General features: G+C 40.0%; 1 protein-coding gene across 6 annotated transcripts in view; it reads left to right on the top strand.

Annotated features, from left to right (window-relative positions):
• Positions 1 to 19,927, top strand: part of ATG4C (autophagy related 4C cysteine peptidase) — a 39,735-nt gene extending 19,808 nt beyond the window's left edge. For 3 of the 6 annotated variants that reach the window (XM_082311677.1, XM_082311679.1, XM_082311676.1), the window contains 2 exons: positions 2,428 to 2,547; positions 6,460 to 7,726. In XM_082311677.1, coding sequence (XP_082167803.1) covers positions 2,428 to 2,547; positions 6,460 to 6,630 — 291 coding nt within the window. In that variant the 3' untranslated portion in view covers positions 6,631 to 7,726. Of the gene's footprint in view, positions 1 to 2,427; positions 2,548 to 4,366; positions 6,432 to 6,459; positions 7,727 to 9,280; positions 9,462 to 11,692; positions 11,838 to 14,759; positions 15,229 to 18,196; positions 18,595 to 19,824 lie in introns of those variants that run through there. The other 3 variants (XR_014228157.1, XR_014228158.1, XM_082311678.1) reach the window with 3 other exon arrangements.
• The last annotated feature ends 7,095 nt before the right edge of the window (positions 19,928 to 27,022 follow it).

The raw sequence follows: 27,022 nt of genomic DNA, 5'->3' as shown, positions 1-27,022 counted from the left end.
AATGTATCAGAAAATATCCTAGGCGGAAACTTCCATTATTTTTCGAGATGCCTTTAGATTTACCCTATTGAGATATTTGGAAGAAGAGTTGGTGAATCCCAACTCTACCTATATGTATTGTGGCAGCAGCCAGAGATTTTAACCAAGATCCTTGCCCCTTTGTGCTAATAACTGTAGTAAAATACAGTGCCTCCTCTGAAGATTTTAGTTTAATTGGGTAAGCCAGACAAAAGATGGGAAGAGCACAAAGAAGCAGAGCTGAAGTGACTTCCTTAAGGTCACACCATAGCTCAGTGGCCAAGCTACAGAAAACCCACATCTCTTTGGTTTCTGTTCCCATGACTAATCCTCCAGATTGTGCTGCAGACTGGCATTAATACGAATTTCCAAATAATAATAAGGTTTTAAAATGTATTTTGAAGGTACGCAAGCTGCCAGCTTGGCTTGATCGCATCCTAATGCTTTTCTGCAGACGGAAAATATATTGCAATTTAATGCTTAGTGCATTTAATAGTATTATATCTTTGTCCAGAAATGTCAAAAGTAAACAGAAATTGCTTTCTTAGTGTGGATAGTTGCTTGTTAGATTTATCTGTAGGGAGTATTTTCAAAATTGACAAATTGTCCAGAATAAGTTGGAAATCAATCCACTCTGTATTGGCTTCCAGAATCCATTTGTTTGGAGGAGTGAAAAAAGAAAAAGCCTACCCACTTCTCTTTGTTGTACAGTGATTTGTGTAGCATTACGACTCCAGCCCTGAACAGTACAGCACAACGGTAGTTACAATGTTGTTCCTGAAATGTGATACGTAAGGCAGGGTTCGATTTATATATGGGATGACTCAGGAATGAATATTCAAAATACAACTTCTGCAGATAAAATTTGAACAGAATTAGGAGAAAAAACAGTGACTAAAACCAGTCTTGTAGAAATAGTACTTCTCATCTTTGTTTATATTTTTTAGCAGAGGTTTAATAGAAATACCTCTCAGGTTTGTAATCACAAGGAAAGAACAATATAGTTCAATATGTAAAACTATTACACTGCCAGGTACACTCAGATTAGGTAACTAATGCTGTCGTTTTCTGTAGATTGACTTTTCTGTCTGGCAAAAAAAAAAAAAAGATAAAATGGGTTTCTAGCGTACAGACTGCTTGATGTTAGCTGTCAGGGGTTGCTGTTGCTATAGTCAAATTAGATTGTAACAGTTGTTAGTTATCCTTTGTAGAGGGAACACGGGGGTGCTGGTAAGAAATCTCCTGCGTTGCTCTGTCCTGGTGTTACTGTTGTGTTAGTGAGCCGTCCTGGTCCTGCGCTGACCAGCGCTGTGCCAGAAGAGCTGTGAGCTGCGCGCAGCTTACATGTCAGTGGGAAGGGAAATAGCACAGACTATTCACTGGAGAATATTGATCGCTGGGGGAAGTTCATGAAAAACAAAATCTGCGTTTTAGTACAGTGGTATCTCTGTTGCAGTGCGGTGCAGGCACAGCGTGTTAGCATTTGTTACTGAGCAGCTGTAGCAGGATTGCTAGTGATTTAATAGAGGTAGGATGACAGGGTAGTCCTGCATGTTAGAGGCAGAGTAGAGAGGACTGCCTTTGAGAGACAGTCAGTGGTGACCAATTCATTTCAGTTATTAACACAATGACCTTCACCAAAACTACAGTTTCTGTAATAAACAAACACCTAATCAGGGTAGATAGCATGTACTTGCCTTTTCTCTCATAAACTCTGAATGAGGAGTGTGGGGAAGGGTTTTGTATATTTGTTTTTCTTTTCTTATCGTATGGCTGCTGATAGTTCACAGCACTGTCAAAGCATCATCTGTCAGAAAGAGAGGTTTCACATTAGGAAAAAAACATTTATAAAGCAGGGCATATTGTTTGTGGTTTTCTGACTTGTGGATTACTGTAATATGGTTTTTTTATTGTGGGTTTTCTAACCAATTTCATTTAGTAAAGGAAAATGCATGGGGTTGGTTTATCCCATTATGTCTCTGTTAGAAAGGCTGAGGGAGGGAAAGGGGCAATGGGCGGCGGTAGTAAAGCAGTAATTGTAAGATAGTGCAAAAGCTGTTACAAATTCAATTTGCAGAAGAGCATTCACCTCCTCTGCCTTGGGAATATTCATAAAGTACTGCTCAGAGCGGCAGACCTTTGACAGATTTCAAACTAACATGATGTGTACAAGTTTGGTGAATGCAGTGTAAACAGCAGGAGGCTTTATACATGTGGAGAAGAGTGGAATTACTCGGATGTTTAGAGGGGGCGGAAGAGATTACTTCAAAAGTATGTGCTGGTTTTTAATTCAAGTGATACAGGGGATTGTATGTTAAAGCTGTTGGTGGAAAAAAAGTAAATGCATAGGTCGATACCATTCTCAAGCTTAACCATGTATTTCATGTTTTTTAATCTTGAAACTTGCAGTCATTCCACTGTCCTTCTCCCAAAAAGATGTCATTCAAAAAAATGGATCCGAGCTGCACAATAGGATTTTACTGTAGAACTGTGCAGGACTTTGAGAAGGCTTCTGAAGAAATAACAAAGGTAGGTGTCGACGTTACCAAATCGATTCCTCAGCCAGAACGGCGTGCGCGTGCCGCGTATGGATAAGGGGAGAGAATCAGCTTCGCTCTTCTAAATAGACATCGTTCTTTTCTTGATATTTATCGCTGCTTTTCTAATCATGAGAAATCTAGGCTGTTTTTCAACTCATCCGATTTTACCTGTACGTAAAACCTGGGGAGAGCCGGGGTCGCGCCGCCAGAGCCGCTCTCCGGCGGAGGCGGTGTCGGGCGGAGGCGGCCGGTGGCACCGCGGCGGGGCGGCCCCGCCAGGTGGCGCTCTTGAAATGGGAATCGCCCCGCCGCCGGCCCCGGCCCGGCCCGGCCCCGGGGGGGATCCTGCGGCGGCGATCGATCCCGCGGAAGTGTTTGATCGAGCCGAAATTGTGGATTAGTTCTTGTTAGCGTAAGCGCGCTTTCTGATGGCGTTTAAATGTAACGCAGCCTGGTTAGGATTTGGTAACAACGTTTTGAAGCCTGCGGAGCGGGTATCACCCGGCGAATCTGCCTGGTCTTGTCCTTCCTCTTGAAAAACGCTGGTATGGGTTCATTTAGGTCCAAATGTAATCGACGGGTTTTTTCCCTTGATTATTACAGTATGTGAGTGAATGAAATACAGCCTTATTTATATGTTCTATTAGCTACGGTAGCAAACAACTGTGTTCTGTGATTTTAAAAAAAAAGTCTGTGAAAGGATGCAGCGGCAGCAGAAGATGGTCACAATATTAATATTCTAACCACGGTGGTTATCACAACAGCGCAAAGAATTAATGTTTGTACAGCATTTTGAATGTCCTGTTAAGTGGTATTAGTATTACAGCCAAAAAAGCATTTTTAAACTTAATACTGTATATAATCTTTAGTAGATATTGATTGATGCTGAAATTGTTTCTTTGATTCTTACAGAGACAGGTAGAAAATAGATTTAAAGAAGTAGAAGTTCCTAAGCAACAGATACATGGAAAGTTTAAATAGTGAAGTTTCTATTCTTCCATGCTTTCTTGTTCTATCAGGTATAAGAAAGAATGCCATAACGTGGTAAAACAAAAAACTTCTTAGAAAATCAGTTGCATTGGAAGTTCTCTTTCTCTTTTTCCCTTCTTTGTTTTCTTTCAAGTTTGGGATTAAGTACATTTCTTTTTCTGAACATATGTTGTGAAAATACTCATGGCTGATCTGAGTCTTGGAGCTATTATGCTGGTATTCTAGATAGAAGTTCTTTAATATTAGTGACGTTATTTTATATAAATGTATTTCAGGCACAGTCAGTTTGAAAATAGAGGAAAGTTTGGATACAAATACAACATGAGAAACATTCTATGATATCTCAATCCTTCCTTCACATCCTTTGTTTTTTCCTGCTCTTCCATTATTTTTCCCTTTGTTTGCAATTTGAGTGCCATAAGTTTTGAACTATAAAGCACAGTATACTCCCAGTGTGCCCTATGTAGGCTAGACTAGAAAGTTCAGGTTCTTGCTGCATTTGTGGGCAATAAGAGGTAGGAGAAAAGATTTAGCTTTTATTACTTGAGGATAAACCTTATGAGCTGTATATTCAGCGACAGAGAAATTAGGGCATTAGAATCAAGGGCCCAAACGGAGTGACTGGTGAAACTCCATCCAAGTCACATTCAAGTTACCCTTTGTTTCTGTACTTGCTTGTTAGGCAGCGCTTGTTAAGTAGTTTAATAATACCTGGAATTAAATAGCTGATAGATTAAGGAGACCTAGAAACACATCCAGTCTTAAGAAGGATGGATTTACCAACTGGCTGTAGTCTTACTTCTGTCTTGCACTTCCAGCACAAATACCGAGCAGGCACAGCAGTTTCTGTCTGACTTCTCAACACCATGCGGCAGATGCAAGAGGTCAGCAAGAAGCTCTGGCCTCTGCACAGCACCTGGGATGGCTCTGCCTTTTCCCAGCCGCAGCCTCTGCTGCTACTCTATGTTGTTACTTAACTGGTACCAAGCTTGTCTTTCTGCTAATGCAGTGAATTGTTTCCCTATCAAAACTCATGACATCAAATAGGTAATCCACTTGGGCCACAACTGCATTTGCCTGTTTGTAGCCCAGGTTCTTAGCAGAAATGAAAAGTTCTCTGAAGAACTGGACTGATTGAGTGTTGAATTTGGATGCAGTTCAGCACAAAGAATTAATAATCGCAGTGACAACAGTGGCAGATTGAGTCTAACACTGAAATACTAAAAAATTTTGATGTTTACCAATAAACGCTGTAGAAATCATCACAGTGGTATCTAAAGAACTTGCAAGTTCTTTGGAGTTCCAACTTATCTGTGATCACTGAGTGAGATGTAGCTTGATAATAATTGCAGTAATCTTAACCAAGTTCCACTGGACTCTTGTTTAGGCGTTTGCCTGTCTGTCCAGTTTATGTTCCGTATTTAGTGTTTCATCACCTCCCTTAGTACACAGAGAGAGGTACTACGTGTACCTGGAGAGGAGGAAGTTTCAGGGAGAGTTGAACACAGACAACGGCAGTGGAACTGCAGGTGTATTTCTGTCCTGATTTGGAGGGACCATCTTTAAAGGTGTGATGGTTGTTCGGTCACCATGCATTCCCTGAGATGCAGTATTCGGATGAGTGTTCTGTTGCAAACTTGCAGTTAGGAGCTGGCCTAAGTCCACCTGTCCACTTTGCAGACCAGCAAACAGCCTTCATGTGGCTATCAATTTCTGTTGCTACTAAGCCAGCTTGTATTCAGCCCTTAGAGATGAAAGGGTTTGCATCCAGTTGTCTAGTCTTCTCGAGGAACAAAGCATTTGTACGTCTTACAAATGTTTTTTCTTTCTAATGCTCGTTACTCTTCTTTTGCTTATTACTGTGTGCGTATCTCTCCCATAGCTCCTTGCTCTTTTACAATAGCCAAATGCAATTAAAATAGACAAGAATAAAGTGGAATATTTCAGACCACAGTAAAAATCAAGGATTTTACTGAGTATAATTTTTTTTTTTAAGAACACCCCCTTAAGCCCCTGACTGTCTTTTTTTAAATAGTCCTTACTGTTTAAAGACCTATTTAGGGTTTTTTACTGTTTTATATTAATTGTTCTCATGAAATTATGTTTAGTGATTTTAGTTCCACACAGTGTATACCTCTAAGCTAATGTAATTCTGCATGTCACTGTACCAGTGTGCTGTTTATTCAAAGAAATGAAGAAATTAAAATAATAATTAAAAAAAAATCAGTGAACAATTAAGTGTCCAAAAGAGGCTGAAATGTCTCTCAGTATTTGGCAGATTTTTATCTGCTATTAAAGGTATTTTGCTGATCTGTTGTAGTATTTATCATTCCTCACCACCCGCTTTCTACATGCTCAGTTTTCGTATTTATAAATGTAGATTTTTGGCACCCTAGTTACCACAGCTTGTTACTGTTGTCAGTCTGTTTTTAGCCATGTTCTCTTGATTGGCTTATTTACACAGGTGTATGTGTTTAAAGTTTTATTAAAAAACATTGATTATTGTACATGCTGATTCTACAATAAAAATCTCTCCCTGAGATGCTTAGTTGCTGCAGAATTCATTCCTGTGCTTGAGGAGAGCGTTATGGCCGTTAACTATTTTGTAGAGTTTTTTTATCTTCCTACAAGAGCTCCAGCTGCACTGAAACAAACAGCACGTAGAGGTGGTCTATATGGAAGAAGATGCAGGGTTAGGCATAAAATTAGCAGCTACCTGAAGAAGAAATGGAAGTAAACGTTTGTTTAACGTGAAGAGGGGATGTTTAGCTCGTGCAATGCTTTTGTTTTAATATGATGATAATAAAAAATGGTTTTTTTACTTTGCAGTCATCATCAGATAAATATCACTACTTACTATATTTCTTCATTTCCAATTAACGTTTTATCTGGTATGTGTTTTACATTGTAGATGCTGAAATCTTCATCTAAGGAAAAATATCCCTTGTTTACTTTTGTAAAGGGTCATTCTAGAGACTATGACTTTGCTTCCAGTCCACTCCGGGAAGAAAATGACCTTTTCTCTGAGGATGAAAAGAAAAGATTAAAAAGATTTAGTACAGAGGAGTTTGTCTTGCTTTAAGGACATTTTACACAAGATTATTGGCAGCTGTCCAGGAGAACACTTGCCTTTTAAAAAACAAAAAATGTATGTGTCCTCCTCCCGCAAAAAGGCAAGCTTGTGCTGAAATTGGTCTATTTTCATAAAGATGATAATGTTTTATATGTTAATAGTCTTTAAAATGTCATTTATAAATGTACTTACTAATTATTTTTGTTCACTGCTAGTTGGATGAGTTTAATGTCCCGTTATGCTAGTGAAGATAGAAGGCATTGTTTAGAGCCAGGTGTGCTGACATGTGCCTATGTCCTGGTCTTGCCCTCTTCAAAAGCTTGGCCAGTCCCTAAAGCCTAACTTGTGACCCTGATGTCGTGTCAGTCCAGGACAAACCCTGAGCAGAGGCTGCCAGATACGTGTGGGTTTTATGTCATGGACGCATATCCATAGGTTTTGAGACCATGTTATTTCTGTTTGTAAGTAAAATTTGCGTTCTGTATTCATGTGGTAAGGGTAGAACTCTAATCTGTCTTGCTACATAAGCCCAAATAATAGTTAATGCTGTAATCGTGACACACATACCGAGCAGCACAGTGTAAGAAAGGTAAGTTTGATATATCAGTAGTAATTGTCAGTTGCAATACTGATACAATTATATAGGCCGAATTGTGAGTTAAGATACTATTTAGCAGTATGATTTTATAATGGTTTCTCATTAAGCTTGCTTTGGAGCCTTAATATGAGGAGCGAAGATAAAGTATTACCTTTCCCCACAATTTTTAAAGGTTATACTATTAATATTAACTGCAACCAATCAAAGCAGCTAAAGACAATTATTAGAAGAGAGTGATGTTTGTTTCCTGTTTCAACTACTATAACGTTGAGGCTTCTCTCCTATTAGTGCAGCTTTTAAATCAAAGCAAATGGGGGAGTGAATGTCAAAAATTCTGGGCTGTGATTTTTTTTTTTTTTTTTTTTTTTTGGATACATGTTATTACTGTACAAATGATTACTTGATGGTGTGTGTTCTCAGATTGCAAACAAATGTACATAAATAGTTTCACGTTTTAACAAAGTAAATGCAATATTTAAAATATGTATTAACACTGCTCGGAAAATAAAAGAGGTGTGAAAACATTAAATGCATGTGCCTTTTATATTAATATTAGATCCTCTAAGAGTGAATATAATCCTGCATCTAAAACAATATTGCAAGGTGTGAATACTCTGTTTATTTGCAATAAAGGCAAATTTTATTGTTGTGTTGTAAACCAAATGTTAACCTATTCTAAGTGCCGTTCAGGCACAGAAGGCACAAATGTTGCCGATCCAAATAATAAGCATCATGTGTATTCATTAAAGCACCTTTTTTCCTTTTATGAGAAAGAAGTGACTAATAGATAGATTTCAGGCAGAACTAGATCAAGTATGTGTATGTGTCGGGGCTGGAGTGTGCATTTGCATGTGTTAATTGAGTTAATATTCCAAAAAAGCCAGAATGAGATTGTGTTCACTTGCTTTCAGGAAAAAAAAAAAAAACCCACACATCATTTGTCTAAATTAGTAACCTCTGCACTGTTGAATCCTACTAATAATTGGCATAATATTACTTTTAGATGCTGCACGTATGTGAGGATGTTTGGCTTGATCTTACTTAATATTTTTCATTAATAGCCCAGAAGAGGGAGTAAACAACATATTTATGGAATTTAGATGTCAAAATGAGGAGAATTGTGAATGTCAGTGAGAGCTAGAAAATAGAAGATTCCTGTTTATCGAAGCACAAGTTAATGTAGGCACAGCAAAAATAATGCAAAACCGTTGAGTGGTTCCGTTGGGTAACAGTGGACAGGAAATTAGACATGAAGTTGTACTTTGCTTTCGCATTTAAAAAAAAAAAAAAGCAATCCTATGCTGCATCATTAAAAGCTTCTGTCGCAGAGCGGGGGGATATAATCAGTATAATCTGGTTTCACTGACGCTCTGCTTTCTGCTTACCTTTCCACGAGGAAGGCATTAAAGTGCACAGAAGAACAGGAAAAATGATCAGGAGCCTGCAGGGATGGATTTAAGGAAGATTAACTTGTAGCTAAGTGGCTTTGTTACTCTGTAGCTGAAGCACGAGGTTAGGGAAGGAGGGAAGCACTACAGTTTACAGATCTGTAGTGTATGGGCACTGGTGAGAGGGAGAGGAGTTGCAGGGAATGGTAAAAGGACAGACATCTTTGGGAAAGGGGAAGGTGCTCAAGGAAAAGCTTCCTGCAGGGCAGTACGAGGCTGTGTAATATTCTCACCCAGAAGCGTTGAAAGCCTTACTGTCTAAGGCTGTTACAAACCAGACTGGCCCAAAGGCGAACAAATGCACGGTTAAGAACAATCTGCATTCAGCAGATGAGTTGAATCAATAACGTCTTTTCCATTTACAGCTTCTGTTGTTGTAGTAATAATAATAAAATGTAATAAGCTTCAGAGGCTTTCATGCACAGGAGTCTGCAGTATTTGTAATGAAGTTGAAAGTGGTGCTGAGCTATGTGAAACTAACAAAAAGACACAGCTGTACAGTGGACTTTTTTCCCAATTATGTGGTATTTTTATCTTTTTAAATGAAAGTTACTGTACAACATTGTCTATATGACTTGAGACATATAGACAAAGACCCACATCTCTTTTGAAGGACTTTATCCATCCTACCCCACTGCAGACTTCAGCCTTCATAACATTACTGGGATCAAGCCTGGCCATCGGGAAGATGTCAAAGGAACGACTCTTCCCATACCACTCACCGAGTGCGCTTACGTTGTGAAACAGGCAAGGTGAAAACAGAGATGTTTCTGGACGTGCACATGATAAAAACGGTAATGGCACTACTTGGTGACTGCGTTTTGTCATCAGACTAAACCAAAACTGCTCACACCTGGTAATTCTGCGAGTTTTTCATGTCCAGGCCTTTGTACCTCTTGGTCTGCTGCACAGACATATATCATGGGCCGCTCCGTCCCACTGCGGTACAGGTAGCTTTAGCTGAGACAAAAGCTAAAGGATGAATTTTCCTTTTTCCTGAACTCTGCTGGCTGAAGTTAGGTACTTTAGAAAATCCCGTGTGCACGTACCCACCTAGGCTAGCTGTGTCTCCAGAAATGAGCTGCTATTCAAAAGACCTTTGGTTTGGTATTCTTGTAACAGAAGTGGTCTAATGGAAATAAAAGAGCTATAGTACGTAAGTGTTAAAAAGAAAAATGTAGTTCTGCCATCCCAACAGCAAACTTCTCTGGAAGGGCAAAATAGTTTCATTTGTCTCAGTCTTTTTGCAACTTGTCGATGAAGAAATGTAATGGCTGAAACACCTTTGCTGAGTTTATTTAAATAGTAGATTTTTTTTTTTTTTCCCTTTTTGACTAAGGGCAAGAAAGACTTCAGTGCTAGGACAGCAGCTGGTTTTTGGTCCTTTAATCTGCTAGCAAATCCTTTAGTTTACCAACGTGGTGTTTTATTTGAAGCCTGCTACAAAGAGTTGTTAAAAACTAATGGCTATTTTCAGATTTTTTTTCATGTTTCCCATGCAAGCATAGACAAACCCACACGTTGCCCTGGTGCACTTGTGTACAGTGGTGACACAAGTTAAATTACCAAGTTACTAGGAATTAATGTTTTTCGGTAACTACAGGGGACTTTAATTGGAAACTATGTTAATCGCATAGTAATTCTCTTTACCTCGTCTGCATTATCTCCTGAAAACCGTGCAATTAATTTGTGTCATCACTGTTGCTGCTGCTGCCTTCAAACACAAACCAAATGAGCATTAGTTACTCACACACCCAGCAGTGGCCTATTTTCTTAAAGGACTTCCACAAATCACTGGCTGATTACTCGCTTGCCTGACGGAACCAGACTGCACGTACCACAGAAGGTGGGCGAATAGTTGCTCTTTTCAATGTCCGAGCTTTTAATTGCCTAATAACCTTTTCTTTTTTTCTTTTCTGCCATTTCCTTTTTCATTAGAAGGAACATTTCTTTGTGTGTTTATAATATCTAATATTAGCTTGACACAACCTCAGGACTCTAAATGATTAGCTGGGACTCTGCCTTCCCCTTCTAGCTAAGATATTGCCCTCATTTTTCAAACTAATATGAGACCTCAGGGTCCTCTTTGACTTGCCTCTACCTGACCAGTGACCAAAACCCCATCACGCTCAGAACTGATGGCAACGGTGTTGGTGTTTGTCCCTCCCCATGCAGCGCTGTAGCCGGGACTGGGCGCTGGGGTAGCCCATGCGGTGCAAGGTAAAGGACCTCTCCACAGGACCTGACTGTGCGGTTCCCCCATGGGAAAAACCCACCAGGCACCACATCCCTTTCCCGTTGGCTCTGTGGCCACTGGCATCTCAAGCCAAACTCAAAACCTTTAAAAACGCCTTTGGCCAGCACCCACCTTCCCTGCAGGTAATCATGAAAGGCAGCGGCTGATTTCTGACAGCTTCCCAACCTGAAGTCTTAGACCGGGCTGGAGACTGGTGGAGAAAGCCGGTGTGCTGGTTTAACTCCATGGGGAACAAGCCAGCAGACTCTCAGGGATGGCTCTCGGGAAAGATGAGGCTGGAAGGCTGGTTTTGCCCCATAATGACTCATGAAATGGCAATTTCTAAAGTGGCTGTTTAGGAGAGGGATTTATTTACTAATGTTAGTAGAGACAACTGACCTCAGAGAGAAACAGGGTCTGGAGAGTTGTACACCAACTTCCAGAAGGCCTAGAAACAGAAAGATACTCAAGACCATTACTAAGTTAGTGCCCATCTGTGGCTACCAGCAGAATTGCTTGTTTCTGCTGCCTTTCTCTAAAGACTTGTTTTCCCTCTCGTCAGGCCCCTGTGCTTCAGCAGAGCTGTAAAACTGAGGCCGCCCTAATTTGTTATTGAAGGTCTCCAAGCAGGCCCATTCCTGTAAGAACAGCTAGGTGGGAGTCCCCCAAGCACGCCTCCCTTGCCGGTTACATTTTTCCCACAGTATTAATGAGACGGCCCTAAACGACAAGAACATGAGTAGGTAACTGTAAGAACTACGTAAAGGCAGCTGCTTTATTTCCTTACAGGTGCAGTGGCAACTGGTGTTGAGGTGATGCCACGCATCCCCTCGCCTGATTTTCAAAGCCAACACTGGCTTCATGTTCTGAACAAAACCTGCTCTTCCCTGGTTCCTGTACAAGGCAAGATCATGGGAGTCTGGATCTGTTCGTGGTGAGTTGACTGGCTCCTCCCAGAGGAGTCTACACGACCTTGCACTTTTAAAATGATGCAGTAAATACACCTGATTGACATTTAGCATGGTGACATGCTCCTTAGTTAAAGCAGTAACAGCAAACAAGTGGTTGCTCTATGTGCGTTAACTGGCACTTAAACATCAGGTTCATTTATCTGCAATCGGTATGAAAATGGAGTCGGAAAACAAGGAGTGTGGATGTGAAAGAAGGGATCCCTCTCCTCCCCTGAGTGCTGCCTGGCTATGAAGTGGCCGCAGGCAGAGTCTGCCGCTGCCTGGCTGTGCTAGAGAGGCAATAACAGACCCTGGTCTGGGCTTTTGCCCTTGTCCTTGGCTGACAAATTTTTTGGTGTAAGGAAAGTCTTTTGTGTTTTTTTTTTTCTTCAACTTACCTCTCCAAATCTAGAAGCATTGGTAATGAGAAGCAGGCGAGCAGTTCAGTTACGCACAATGCAGCCAGAAGGACACAACAGGGTATTTGGGGAGGCAGGGAAGGGATCTCCTGTTTGACATTAATTACAGTAAGAAAATGGACTCACTCTGGAGACCTGATTTATTTCCAGAGTTATTGACAATCTCTTAACTGGAATGATGGAATCAAAAGCAACTGTCAGTGAGTTATGAAAGGTCAATAATGCCACAAATGAATACAAACAGCATATTTGAAATCCAGCCCGCCCCACATTCTGTTTATGCAACAATTTCATCCAAGGTGATATGGCTTTTTGGGGAGGCACCAGCTCTTCTTGTGCTACCAGGAGCCTCCAAGGGAGCAGAATATGCCAGATTACTTTCTGGTCCTTTACCACCCTGCAGTTGATTACTATGGGAGTATGGCTGCATTTCTTCTTCCCAGTGCGTGGAGTGCATTTCCCTAGCCCCGCGTGGAAGGCTGTGGAGCAGAGTCAGCTATAACCCACAGCAGTATTTCAGTCTAACACTCCTTGAGCCTCTGTTGGACTATAGCTGCTTTCTGGCAGCACAAAGGTGATACAGCCTCCCACCGTCTTGGTTAGGCTGTGCTGACATTATGGAAAGGGGTCTTGAAATGCCGGTAACTTGTTTGCACTGCCAAAAAGATGTAAAGAGGTGTTCAAGGGAGTCAGGATTGAGCCCTGTGTAATCATCATTTGACCCTGTCATTGGGTACCTTCATGAGATGGCTTCTGTTGCCTAATTGGATGAACTGAGCTTTATAAACAGTTCCCTTCCCTGTTTGTAAGCAGTTCACGGGCAGCTGTAATTGTTTGAATCCACAGTGTGAATAGTAAAAAGAGCTTTACTTAATGACTGCAGAAGCCCTTCTCGTGTGAGAGCTCTTTGGTATTTATTCACACCAGAATTCACGACGCTTTTGTTTTCTGTGAACGCTCCTGCAAATAAAAACTTGCTCACTCTAATGTTTATGAATAAATGTGGTCGTAAATGCCACCAAAGCAAATCAGCAGGGTTTTATTTATGCAAGAAGATGTGCAAATAAATGTTTGCTGTTTTCGCCTAGCTCTAGTAGGTGTGTAGGCATGTGTTAAAACCAAGGCTTTGTGGGCTCTCTGCTCAGCATTCACATATTATTCTTACTTTCCATCTCCTCCTTCCCTACACTCTGATCCTGCCAGTGAATCCCTGTGCCCCAGGGGAACATTATTAAAGTCAATGGTTTAGGTATTTATCCACATCCAGCAGTTTGCTGATCAGTGAATAAGGTCATGCAGGGTAGTAGGATCACTTGTAGGATGCCCAGGATTGGGGCCCTGTACTTAGATGGACAAGAGGCAAGGGGGACTGTAATTGCAGCCTCGTGCTGTTTTCTGCATGGCACACAGCAAGAACCCACAACTGCTTTATCGGCACGTGCTGACTCGTGAAGCAAGGTGGTGTGGATTTTGTCTTACACAGAAGAAGTGTGGGAGGTTATTGCCATCCTGTCTCAATCAGTGCCCTAATTAAATATAGGAGAGGATTTTCTTTTTAAAATGCAAATGTCAAGCCTTGTTAAAGAAAATCAAAATGCACTGAAATTAATGTAGTAGGAACTGTGGAGGTGCTTAGGCTAGAGTATCTATATTTATTAGAAAAGGAACTAAAAAGGGAAGTATTTTCTGATCAGAGTTCAATCCTTAAACTGAGCCATTTGCAAGTTACTTACAGAATATAAAGATGTTTTGCAAGTTTACAAATTTCCCTTCAAAATCTGCAGTTAGGGACTGGTTCCAGGGGCGGATTCTATGTCCCAGCCTCTAAAAACTATAAAGGAATATAATCTGACACTCACCTCTTTCTGGGATTTATCTGTAAATTCCTCTTCTCTTATCAGGATCATTTGGGATTTTATGCTGGCCACACTTTCAGGGGGTTGGACTTGAAGACTCAGATCGTTCCCTTCCATTCCCTTGTTCCCCTGAGTTCAGCAGAGCACAATAGTACAGAATTTAAAAAATGTACATTCAGCAATATGATAATCCCCATTTACAAATAACCCTATATAAAGGCATCTGACTACTTCAACCCACCGAGAGCCTTAATCAGAAGTATAAATAAGAACTTGCAACAGTCAAAACCAAAGTCCTAGATATGAATGCATTAGGATGAGGAGTTCAAACAGAAAACTGTAGTTTTTCAAAGGCTTATAGAGAAGAGCTTCAGCTGATCACAGAGAGATGCTTCAGCTCTGAACCGTGATCTCAACCTGACCAAGCTCAAAACTTCACTTCAGACATGTTTGTGCCTCCCCTGGAGCAGGTGAGAAGACATGCCGTTTTATGGCAGTGTGGAAACACAAAATACAGTATTTGTTAAATACAACAAGCTCACATCTTTGCAAATATATGAAGTTCTTTGGCCTTCACAGTTCAACCAGTGGTTTGTTGTTTTCATGCTAATACAAATTCTTGTATTAATAGGAGCATGGCCTTGGGTTTCTCCATCCGTATGGGAAAAAGTTACTTGTCTGATGGTAAACAAAGAACAGAAGAATTGATTCACTGTCTTCACTTTTAAAAAGATGGTATGAAGCAATAGTGAAGCAATTTTAATTGTGACTGTGTAACACTTGCAATCAGTAAGATCATTTGTGTTCTGTTTTTAGGAATTGGGGTACTACAGAGTACATACAGCATTAGAAATGCAAAACATGACCGCATGTTCTCAGGATTTTGTCAGTGTTACATGAAAGAGCACTTGTGCTGGGATGCTCAACTCTGAGGGTATTCTCTGTTCAGTGTGTATTTACAGAGATGTATGAATATTTGATTAATGAGTCATGGTCTCTGGAGAAATTTAATAACTGTACTGCTGTACAAAGCCAGCTCCTTAACTGTTAACACAGCTGCCAATAGTGTCACTGACACTGAAGCCCTTTCTGCATCTAATATATTCTGTGGAGTAAATTCCTTCGTTACAAGAGAATCCATGGGACACATTATTCAGTTATCTGTTTTGAACTGTTGCAGGCTCAATTTACAGACCCTGATTTGTAAAGATTTTTCCAATGGAAACAAGCAGTGACACATGAGCCATAAAGCAGCAGTTTCATGAGGCTATGTTGCTAGAAAAGTTAGTTGGAAGGTCAGTTCTAAAGAAGAGTTGCTTTAAAAATTCTTGCATGATTGATAATAAAATAGGTGTTACTATTGTCCAAATTGCTATTTTCATCAAATATTTTCATAATATACTGTAACAGCATATTCAATACGCAAGTGAAATAAAAACTGTCAAAGCTATTGGTTGTGCATGTTCCTTATATTTGTATAATCTGTTTATAAAATGTAAAATGAACAATGGATGAAAATATTGATATGTTACTGCCTTAAAAACTCTATTCAGTGGGACTACTCAAGGGAGGAAAGGTTGTTCAGGGGTATATGATTTGCAGGATGGGGCAGAAGTTTTCTCCCCCCCATGATGCCAGACCAGAAGTGTTCTTCATTTTTGCTGAGCAGTTTCCCAAGAATAATTCACTGCTAATTTTCTTTTTTCTCCATTTTTATTCCTAATACCTGTGAAGAGATCAATTTTCACTTATGAAGTTAGGTGTATATTTTAGTGGTGTTACTCCAGTTCAAGTGCTTTAAATAATAGGGGAAAAAATGTCAAAAAAAGATAAATTTAGTGCAGAGGCTTTCACTAGAAGCTTTAACTGCAGGTTAGAATTATACATGCTATGCAGAATTTCCTGCAACACTTCTCCTTTGGGCCACAATGCATTACAGCAGACGTATAATGAAGCTGCTATAAAATCCGTGGTAATTAAGGGGGATTTGACAGTAATTGCAACAGTGAATCAACTTAATTATTACCTGCTTCAAAGAGAGCTAACCTGATGTTATAATCTAACCTTTCCTACTTCTAAAATGAGAGATTAAACAAGTATATGTAGCATTTAAGAATTAAATCTGTTGAGATAGAGTTATATTAATATACTTTTCATAGACATTTTATATATATGTGTGTGTATAGGTACAAAGCAGCTAAACGAACAGCACCATAAGCTGATAAGCTGCAGATACCCTGACTGTATGCATTCATAAAATAAACAGAACCTAGCCTGCATCTGAGGCAAGTCAGCTTCTCTGTTATTTGCTGAAAGCATGGGGACCTATAGAAAGACCATTGCTGTAAAACGCTATGACACACACAAGCCTAGTTCCTTGAACAGCCTTGTAAAGGGGTTGTGATGAATGTATTGTCTTTCTGTGCTTAATTTTAAGCAAACTATTCTGAAATACATTTAAGGTAGGCTGTAAAGCTGCAGAAGTGAGAAGTTGCTCGAGGACTTCACAGCCGTGCTGCATACCACCCTGGTGTGGCTACCATCGTGATCCCTTAACAATTAATATGCAGTATTGGAGATTCCAGTGTTACACAGCATAGAGGAGATTCTCCTTTGTCCAAAACTGGTCTGCTGTTTTCCAATGGCATGTGACTTGCCCTTGAACGAAAAAGAAGCTTCTTACAATGTCTTCCAATTGCTTTCAATCTGGGACCTGGGCTAGAGAGCTCCATGGATTACAGAGCAGCGATGTCTAAACCTCCAGGTGCTTTCTTACCCTGCCTTCGGATAGTCATCATAAACACCAGGGAGAAAGCAGCCTAATGTAACGTTGGTCTAATCAATTCCAACACAATCAATCCAGCTCTTTCACCCACTGCATCAGGTATACTGAACCCCATGCCACTTACTCAGGGTCTATTGGCTGAGCCCATTTGCCTGACTTTTCACATGTGTTACCTGAGAGCAGGGCGTTGTCAGAGGGTCGCTGATCCAAACTCTTCTCAAAACTCTTCCCCAGTGTTGTACCTGGCTGGTACATGCAGCACCGTGTCTATAGCAGGTGCATGTCAGCAGTAGTATTCTGGAAGATAAGAGGTGCAATAATAAAGCACTAGCTCCGAAAAAAGAGAGAAGTGGGCATTATCATTGTCATCATCATGAAAACTTGCCACAGCAACTTTCACGTGAAGTTCATCTGCAAAATTGACAAAATTAGCTTCAACTCTGCTCTGAGGAGGGGCCTGACCGTCCAAGAGAGGCGCTGAGGGACTGACTCATGCATGCCCTTAAAATAAATTTGCCAATGTTTACTTCTTCTTGTTATGTTGTGAAACAATAAATTAGAAAGACTTCTTGTTTGTGTTTTCATGTTCTGGCCCATAACATGCTACTATTAATAACTAATTTTTATTACTATAGGCCTCAGTTTTCAGGCATTTATCAAGCTGACAATGTTGAATAGACAAATAGCTTAAAGATGTCACCTGCCATGGATATGTAATCTAGCTGTATGGCAAGAACAAAGTCTGACATTGCATTTAGCCAAAAACATCCCATCTTTCGGACACAGACTCTTAGAAGGTTACAGCTGTTGAATCTGCCTTAAAGTAAACTTGAAAGTCTGCCAGGCTTTGAATAGTGTTGTACAGTAAAAATGGTAGAAAAAGCCAATTCAGCTTGGCAGTAGTAAAAAAAATCTTATTCTATTGTTGGCCTTGTGATTGTAAATTAAGAATAAACATCTAACTTGCAGGGGAAAGCAGGCTGTGATTTCTCCTTAAGTATAGACAACATGGTCTCTCCATCAGTAATTACACTGGTAAACTGTGGAAGCCTCAAAATATCTGGCAACTCATCCTGGGACATGTGCCCTAAGTGCATCACATCTGTATCTGGTACTGAGGCTTTTGTTTAAGATGCCCCTTCCTGAAGCCATAGAGAGATCCTTTTCTACATCTATTATTCAGTAAAGCATAAGAGACTTAAGGCTCAGCTTCTTTCATAGGATACACAAGCCAAACACTTCTGACCTGCCCTCATTCATATGTGCGTTTCTCTTATTCTTAGTGAGCTGGCCCTTTTCAAAGTCAGGAACAATATACTCCTGGGAGGAGAATGCCCGTGAACCTGCTGCTTATGATCATTAACTGCCTTCAGCTGCCGTAGACAATTGGCATTTAAATATCCAGCTAAAGAATTGGACATTCCCTTCAGAGCAATCCCTGAACAAGGGGATCCTGCTGAGAACAGCCTGCTGTGGGGACCCACGAAGCTTTCTCCTGGGAATTGACACCAATGTTGCTCCAGTCTCTGTTAAGTGGCTGTGGAGAAAATCATGATCCCTCCTGCAGTGAAGTCCCACATTGAGAAAAGACCGAGATGCCCGAGAACTCTTGACAAACAGCTCCTCTCCGGACAGTTGCAACTTGAAGCTCCGTAACTCCCACAACACTCACTCCCATTTGGTATGTGCCTAATGTGGGGGAGACTACAGTAAATCCAGGACTGTGCATGCACCCGGTGTGGTGTGATGTGCTCACAGCCCTATGCGCTGCATCCCCCTTCCTGGAAGCTGCTTGAACGCAATGCGAGCCAAGCACATATTATGAGGTACCAGGGGCTGCCTTTCTGGTGGCAACAGTGGCTCTCTGCTCATATGTAAGTAGAGGAAATGGCAGACTTTAAGTAACAAATTTTCACTGATGCCTTTTGCTATTTTTACAACGCATTTTAAAATAAATGAGAGATTAACACAGAAAAAAGTACCTAAGGTGCATGCTCAGTAACTATTTTTTCATAACGTTTTAATGGATTCAGGGTTGAGCTCCACTAAAATCTGGATTTATTAGAAACGCTCCATGCATTTCAATGGCGTTTTTCTCATGAATCTAGATATTTTACATTATTTCAATAGAGCTGACCCTCTGATTCATTAGAAATGCTCCAATATAACCAATGGAGCATTTCTAATGATTCTGGTTTTACAGCAAATCCAAGGGTCAGCTGTACTGAAAACAATAGTGCTAACCTCTAGGTTTATTAGAAAAATGCTTTATGTCTCAATGGAGCATTTCTAATAAATCAGATAAATAGGGATCTCCCACAAAAATGCTCTACTGGTGAAACAGACAAATGGATTTGTTGTTATTGAGATCTTTTGAAAACAAAGATTGTTTTTGTTGTTCATTCGAGTGTAATCCCCTCCTGTCTAGAGTTTAGGTCTACACCATTAAAGACTTAGTAAATATTCCTCATAATGCCATCAGGCTGAGAAACAAGCACTGCTGTCTCAAACTGCCAAGCATTTTTCACTTCGCTGAAGAAGACACTATGGCATGGCCGACGTGCATGATGTAGGAGTTGCAGTTGCCAGGTTGGGGTTCAGGGGTTTGGTGCTATGCTGCTGGCTGGGATGAGTCCTTTCACACTCTGCTCCCTGCCTCTGCTTTTGCTACAGAAATGGGGAGAAAGGGTGAGTGTTAAAACAGCCGAGCAGTGGCTGTCTCCATTGATCCGCTATGGGTGCACATGAAATTTAACTGCAGCAGATGGGACTGAGATTTTTTTAGACCTTTAAGCTAGCTTTTTTTCCAAAGTTCTTCTAATTTCACCAGAAAAAATTATCATGAAATGCATGGGCCATCAAGCCAGGCCACAAAGGCTAAAAAAGTAACTCACACATACCATCTCGACAGGTCTCTCGCCACTCACCAGAGTGTCATGTCATGCAGAAGTTACAACTTCTGGGCCGAAGCTGCGGAGACCCATCACCATCTCTCTTTGGATCATCCTCCACTGGAACTGCTCTCTCCTTATGTGCGTGCCTGCGTACAAGTGTTTGTACATTCATATGCACAGGCTCTTTGGAGGGTGTTGGGAGTGTAGCCACGTCAGGAGAGCCTGTCTGTCCACAGGTAGGCTGGGTGGCACATCGCAGGAGCTGCAGGGAGAGCCTGGCTGTGAGACCTCTGTAGCAGCGCTCCTTCTTGACAGGAGGAGATTCTGCAGCGCGGTGCTGACAGGAACAGGAATCGCAGGCATGCACTGATGAACTCATGTGTTGATCCAGTCCAGGAGGAGTAAATGCCTATGCTGTGAAATGCAAAAAAAGCCTTGGTAAGCTGAGACAAAGCTTTCTGTTTAAGAGGAAAGGCCAATGAGATAATTTCAATGACTCAAGATTTGGTTAGAATGTTCCATATTTATTGAGTATATTCTGTACTGTCCAGATATTTCCCTGTGGTTCAAATACCATACATAAACCACAGTTACTGTATTTGGATTCCCTGTTCTCTCTGTGTGAATTGCAAATCCTCGGCTAAAAGCCAGTTAGTCTCAGTTTGAACAGTATTCCAGTCCTCTTCCCTGCACTCCCCAACAACTTCAAGAAATCTGCTGACCAGTTTCTCTGAAAACCTGAAAATAAAACATGCTGTAGTGGTAACAAATCCACAAAACCAGAAACTCCACTTTAAAAATGATTGGTGTGTCTCTTTTTTTCCTGAGTGTGTCTCTCTGATCCCCCCCGCCCCCCCGCCCCCCATCAAGTTAGATGATTTTACCTAACAGTGAAAACTGAGAAATTCACGATGGAGTCAAACAGAAGGAATTTTACATATGCGATGCTGGATCTCTGCCCACCTGCCTGGTGCTTGAATATAGGATTGTTTCGTTGCCTGAGTGTGGGAAGATGCTGAACCTGTCTGCTCAAGTTACTGAGAGTCCTTCATAAGGATTAGATGTGCGTGACCACCACTGATTTCCCTGTTCCATGGTTTCTCCCGTACACAAGTTCATGCTGCCAGCACGGTTGTCCTCTAAATGATAAGTAAGTTCTTTAGCAAAAATTGCAGGTCAGGGTGGGAGCCTGCTTGGTCAGGAGGATTACAGCAAAACCAGCAATGGGATTTCAAGGCTTTTCCTACCCCAGAGGCACTGGCAATATCACCACCAGGCAACCTCCTCCCCCTACCCACTCAAATGAGATACGGCAGTTTATCATGTCAAGCCTTGCTGCTGAGTGCTGTGCCTAGGGCCTCTGGCTGTCAGAGGCAGGATTTCATCTTGGGGTCCCTAAGGCCATACAGAAAGCCTAAAATGTTCATTTGTGTTTCTTATTGTCTGGCCAAATCTGTGTGTGCTTAAAAAATATCCAGAAGTTTAAAGGCTAATCTCCAATTATTGTGGTTTAGAAATGTACTTGGTGTTTTAAAAAGTTAAATACATTTGTTATTATAAACAGCAGTGCCTTTGTCAACTCTTAGTTATTCTACATAAACTGTTTATGTAAGAAATGTTTCCTTCTGTGACATTACTTCCTGAGATCAAGCTCTCTCATTACATTTTTGCAAAGCAACTCCATTAAAGATAAATATCACTATACAGGTCTAATTCATAGAGATATCTGCAAAGATGTATGTGTAGTGCGCAAGTACTTACGCATATGGGAATTTGTACCTTGGTTTATCAGAATGTACACATGTTTGTGTGCATATATGCCATAAACAGTATTCCTATAGCAAGCAGTGTGGGCATACGTGTTTATAACATGTGTAGATTTATGTGCTTTATATATATGCAATGTGTCTGTGTAGCCATAACTTAATCTGCTGTTCAGAATTTATTTCAGCTTTCCACATGAGCTCTTCTAAACAATGTTAATTGTTTCAGAACCAAAATCATTGATGATAACTCTTTTTGGAATTGTCATGTTGTCTATAAATATTTAGCGTCTGGATTGTATTTCCCAATGTATTCCTGTATTACAGATGAAAAGGTAGCATCTGCTGAAATTAAAAGTGGCCACATTTTCGCTGTAGCTTAATTAAATGCCAAAATTTATCTACATTAACAACAAAGTGGTGAAATTTATTGATCAATTCACATGATATAAGTTGACAAATGGCCTGAGCAATTTCCATAATTTTTACACGTGTTAAAATTTGTAATGAAAAAAGAATACTATATTAACATTAAATGTGAAATGAAAGGGGGATTTTGTAATGGGAGTGGGTGCCCTGGGGCAGTAAGCTGTGTTTTCCGTGCCCTGTCCAGGCGGAGGCTGTTTGAGCTGTGTACAGATGGGCCTTTGACAGTCCTACAGCTGTTCTCCTAATTGTCCATTAAGTGTTCTATTGATTCTCTGATTCAAAGTACATGTCTTTCAGCTCAAGCTATCGTGTGAAGTGGCAGACACATTCCTCCTAGAATGACAGAGCTGCTTGAAACCTAAAAATGTGGGCTGCCAGTTTCAATTGAGGATCCCGCTTTCAAAGGAGAAGGCTTGGTTAAAGGAGCTTTGTAATAGCTGGTTAGATTTTAGTTTCTAAACTTTTAGCATCAATCAATTAAAGCAGCAGCAGCATGAAAAGTTTTAATTCCTTGTTAAGCATTACGGATTGCACCTGGCTGATAAAGTGCTGCCTGAGGATATCGGGTCACGATAACAAGGATTAGATCTTGTTTAGCTGTATGCAGATTTTTTTTCTCAGACCCCTCTGACATATGTAATGATATTCTCATTTGACTTGCAAGTTCACTTTTAGCATTTTTTTAAAGGAAGATCATCTGCAATTCCAGGTTATGCCAGTCAGAAACCTGTTTAAAATCATCTTCCTTTAATCTGAAGAGTGAAAGATAAGATGCATATCTGTTGCAAGGACCATAAATCTTCAAAGAAACAAATAGCCATAGATAAAACTGTAAAAGTTATTTAGTTCTCTTCCGAAAGAGGTTTATTAATCTAAAATTTCCAGTCCATTGTGTCATGATTTGGTTATCGCACTGTATCTCATTTCTTGCACTTGCATAAGCCTTGTGTATCAAGCAAAAAGATGAGAGCCTCATAGCTTAAACTTGATCAGTTGTATTCAGATACATCACTAGAGCTCGGAATAAAAAAAAAAAAAAAATTGAAACATAAAAAATAGCCAGCTGAAGAGAGATTTGGACTGTGCACGAATTTTTATTCAGAATGTTTCCTCTTATTTTACTGAGATGTGTATGAAGTGATTTTATTATTAAACTGAGTTTTAAATTCTTGTTTGTCATCTTAAAGCATAATTCCTGGTAGAAAGAACACAAACAAACTGTTTATAGACTTACTACTTGGGAACCATCCGCAGTAGTTGTGCACAAAAATGAGCTTTTTCCATATACCACCAGTTCTATCTGCCTTTATATTTTTCTTTTTAAAAATCCCCATCATTTAAATGAGACATGAAACTGTTTCCGATAAAGCTTAAAATAAGGAGAATTATTTCTCTTCAAGAAGATTTTTATCCTTTATAGTTAATGAAAAACCACTCTCCTGTGAACATTTAAGATCTGCTTATTCTTTAATCATCTCTCCTTATATCATTGCCCATGTTAGTTTTTGCACCACAGCTACCTTTGTATGGTTGTATTTCTGATAACCTTTACCTCCAGGTCCCTATTGGTGGTGATTCAGTAGTCAGATTCGCCAGGCTAACAGATGACTTGGACCCATCAATCAAATTAGTTACACCCTTTTAATTTAAACAAGAAGCTTACTGATTTGAACAGTATTAGATTTTTTTTTTTTTTAACCTTAACCTATTTGTGTTTGGGACATCAAATTTTCAAGCATCAGCAATGTTTAATCCTAAGAAGTAAGTAAGTAAGTGCACTAACTAGCTAATTCCAAAAATACAAATGAAATTTCTACTCATGCATCAAAGGTAAACAAAGAAAAGGAGAAAAAAAAAGGAAAGGAAAGGGAAAAAAAGAAAAGAAATGGTATGTAAGGGGATGCATTTGACATTTTATAACCAGAGTTTCTCTCCCTATTCCATAAAAAGGAATATGTGTCAAATTAAAGAAGTAGTGTAGGAAGCTGTAGACTATGTTACAAGGCACCTTTTCTCATTTTAGGAATGTAAGTTTTGGGTTTGAGGCATGGGGCCAAACACTAAAAGCCCCTTGCATCAAGGGGACAGTAAACCACCATGTGTTTTCACCATCAAAAGAGAGAACCGAAGAGTCTCTTTAATATAATAAACCATATATTGATACCTGCAAAGTATTTTGTAAATCTACTTTGATTCCAGCGTTTTCAATTACACCATTAGACAGTTTTTTAAAAAGATTTTTAGAAGCTTTCCACTGTAGACTTTTGTCTTGTTGAATGAACTTCAGCTACACTAAATTTTAAGTAAATTTGTGATGACTGAGCAATATACATTGGCTGAGCTAGAATCCAATAACCCACAGGACAAATTAATTTTCAACAAAAAGGGCAGAAACCTCAAGTGCCATGAGTATATGGAATCTCAGTCTATCTCTCTGGAGCCATTTTTGCAAATCACTACAGCTATTCATAATCTAAATCAGTCTCCTTTAGCAGCAGAAAGATCTTTTTTCATGACAAAACAGAAGATGACATTCATTAGTGCCTAACTTGCATAAGCTACCTTAAATTTATTGGTGCTCTTATACTTATCTGGGTAAGAATTCCTTTGTCTACAGCTATAGGAAAATTCCGGATGTACTACTTAAAAATATAAATTGTCACTTTTATCAGAACTTTTGGCAGTTTACTTTATTTTAGAAGTAAAACTGGTGGTTAAGGTTTTAAGACTTCCAATGGGCGTTGTTTCAATCATGGTTAATATGCACCCAGGATAGCAATACCAATATAAGTGTGCAGTTGTATAAAAATCTAGAGAACTGTCGCTGTCTAGAGCACCGGGTGCTAACTTTTCCCTGTATTTAAGTACAACTTATGGCATTACAGAAGAATCCTATGATCTATGTGTGGATTCAGGACGGAAAGCCAAACCCTTGGCTGGTGCAGTTGGTGTTCGCTACAGAATTGTCCGGACAGTGTCTCCCTCTTCTTGTCTGATGGACCATTTCTTACATGGAAGGTCTACCAGACCATACCAATCTACCTGCAAATATCACATATCCTACAGAAACTGCGGAGTCTGATTGTTGTAAAAATGCACGTTCAAGTCAGTACATAGGAAATAAAATATAAACGGATTTGCTTTAATGTGATGCAAGTGAATACTGGTCTTCATCCACCTGTTTTATAAACTCCATTTCCTGTCTTGGGTACAGGCTGTTAATTCTTAAATGCCTTCAGCTTGATGTCTGCTACTTGGGATACAACTGCAGGAAGTATTGTGACCTAAAGATTGACATACATATCATTTGTACAAGTGCTCTTTATTTCTTCATGCAGAAAAAGTGCAATAAGCATCTGTGGCAGCAGCGTTTGTTAAAGCCTAGATAAAGCTAAATGATCACAGAGTCACTCTAGCCTCAAAACATACGAACGGACGCTTGCTTTCAATTACACTTTCTTTTATATAGTGAGAGTGGACAGGGATGTTTGAATGACAAACAAAAGATATAAAATAATGAGAATGTTAGTGGCTATGCCTGCTCTTTCCTTCTGGGTGGAATGACTTCTTGTGGTAGGTCTCCCACTGTCAACAGAAGATGGTAAATCTACCTGAATGCAAGCAGCAGGTATCTAGGCTTCAGAAGGTGAAGACGTGATCTCAGTCACAACTGCTGTCATGGAGCTCTAACGAATAAGTTTCAAATGGCCAAAGATCTGCTATGTTGCTCAAAATGTTTTCTGGATTCTGTTTCTAGTTCTCAGTTTCCATTGCTAAGAACATCCCTGAAAAGTAACTGCTGAACTACTTCCAGCCCAAGTTCCCACAGTGTTGCAGAGACTGCTCCGATTCTTATTTCTACCAAGGAGTTTTGATCCTAGCAGCTGGTTGGATGCAAATATAGCTATATCTTTATAACTTCTAGGGTATGGGTCAACACTGTTTGGGTCCTAAAAGGACTTGCAACATAATACATTTCAAAAGTCCTTCTCTTAATTTATCCTCAATTGTAGCCATAATCCTTTGTGGTTGACTTAGTTTTCTTTAACCAGAAAATTCCTAGGAATATTGTAGATTCATAATTTTGGATCTATTGCAGGCTGTTGTAATAGGTAAATGAGACTAATATACTTAGCTACAGAAAACATATTAGAATTAACATTACCTTCATGTATCCATATGCTTAGGAAATCAGGCTAAAAGAAAAAAATGGAACATAATATCTGCTGTATTCATTCATCAAGCACAGACCCTATATCAGATGGAGTGAAAGCGTTCAGATTTAGGGCTGGAAAATGTAAAAGAGATTTCATGGTGTAGATGTGAAAACTCTCAATTGTTTTGCACATTTTTTCCCCAAAATTTGAGTGAAAGTTCAGGTGAGCTCTTATTTTGGGCCGTCTTTCTTTGGAGAAAAGGCAGCTGTGTAATTCTTGTTTTATTGCCTACATGCTATTCCTGGCTCTGCCTCAGTGGATGACCTTGGCTAGTCATTTCCTTTCTATAAAGTGGCAACTGGGCTATTTACTCCCTTCCCATAGGTGCTAGGAAGCTTAATTAATATCTGCTTTGAGATTCTCAAAAGGTGCTAAAGTGTTACTATATACTAAAAACAATCTTTGTAGCTCTAAACATAGAAGAGAAAAGGGACTATTAACTAGCTGTCAGTTTAGAAGGTGCTGTATGAAGCATACAGGGTGAGTGTATAATGTACTGCCTCTATTCCTGAAAGCAGAGACCTTTCTGCAATGACCCTTCTGTATGACTCTCATCTCTGTAGAACAGTTTTGCCATCCAAGCTCCAAACACTACCAAATCACTCTCCTCCAGCCTATTTTCTTCAGGAAACAGGGGAGCACACTCGCAATGGAAGACGAACATCACTTTATGGGAAGGAACCCAACTTGCCTCATGAGATCTGAACATGGAATGGAAATCCTGTTGCAGGAGCTTCCCTGGTGCTCCCGTACACCTTGAATGTGCAATCTGCAGCTTTTTATCAAACCATATGATTTATGAAATA

Source organism: Platalea leucorodia (assembly GCF_965183815.1).
Source record: "Platalea leucorodia genome assembly, chromosome: 5".
NCBI classification, from domain to species: Eukaryota; Metazoa; Chordata; class Aves; order Pelecaniformes; family Threskiornithidae; genus Platalea; species Platalea leucorodia.
The sequence above is the reverse complement of the archived record's forward strand: the minus strand, read 5'-3'. Positions and strand labels throughout refer to the sequence as shown.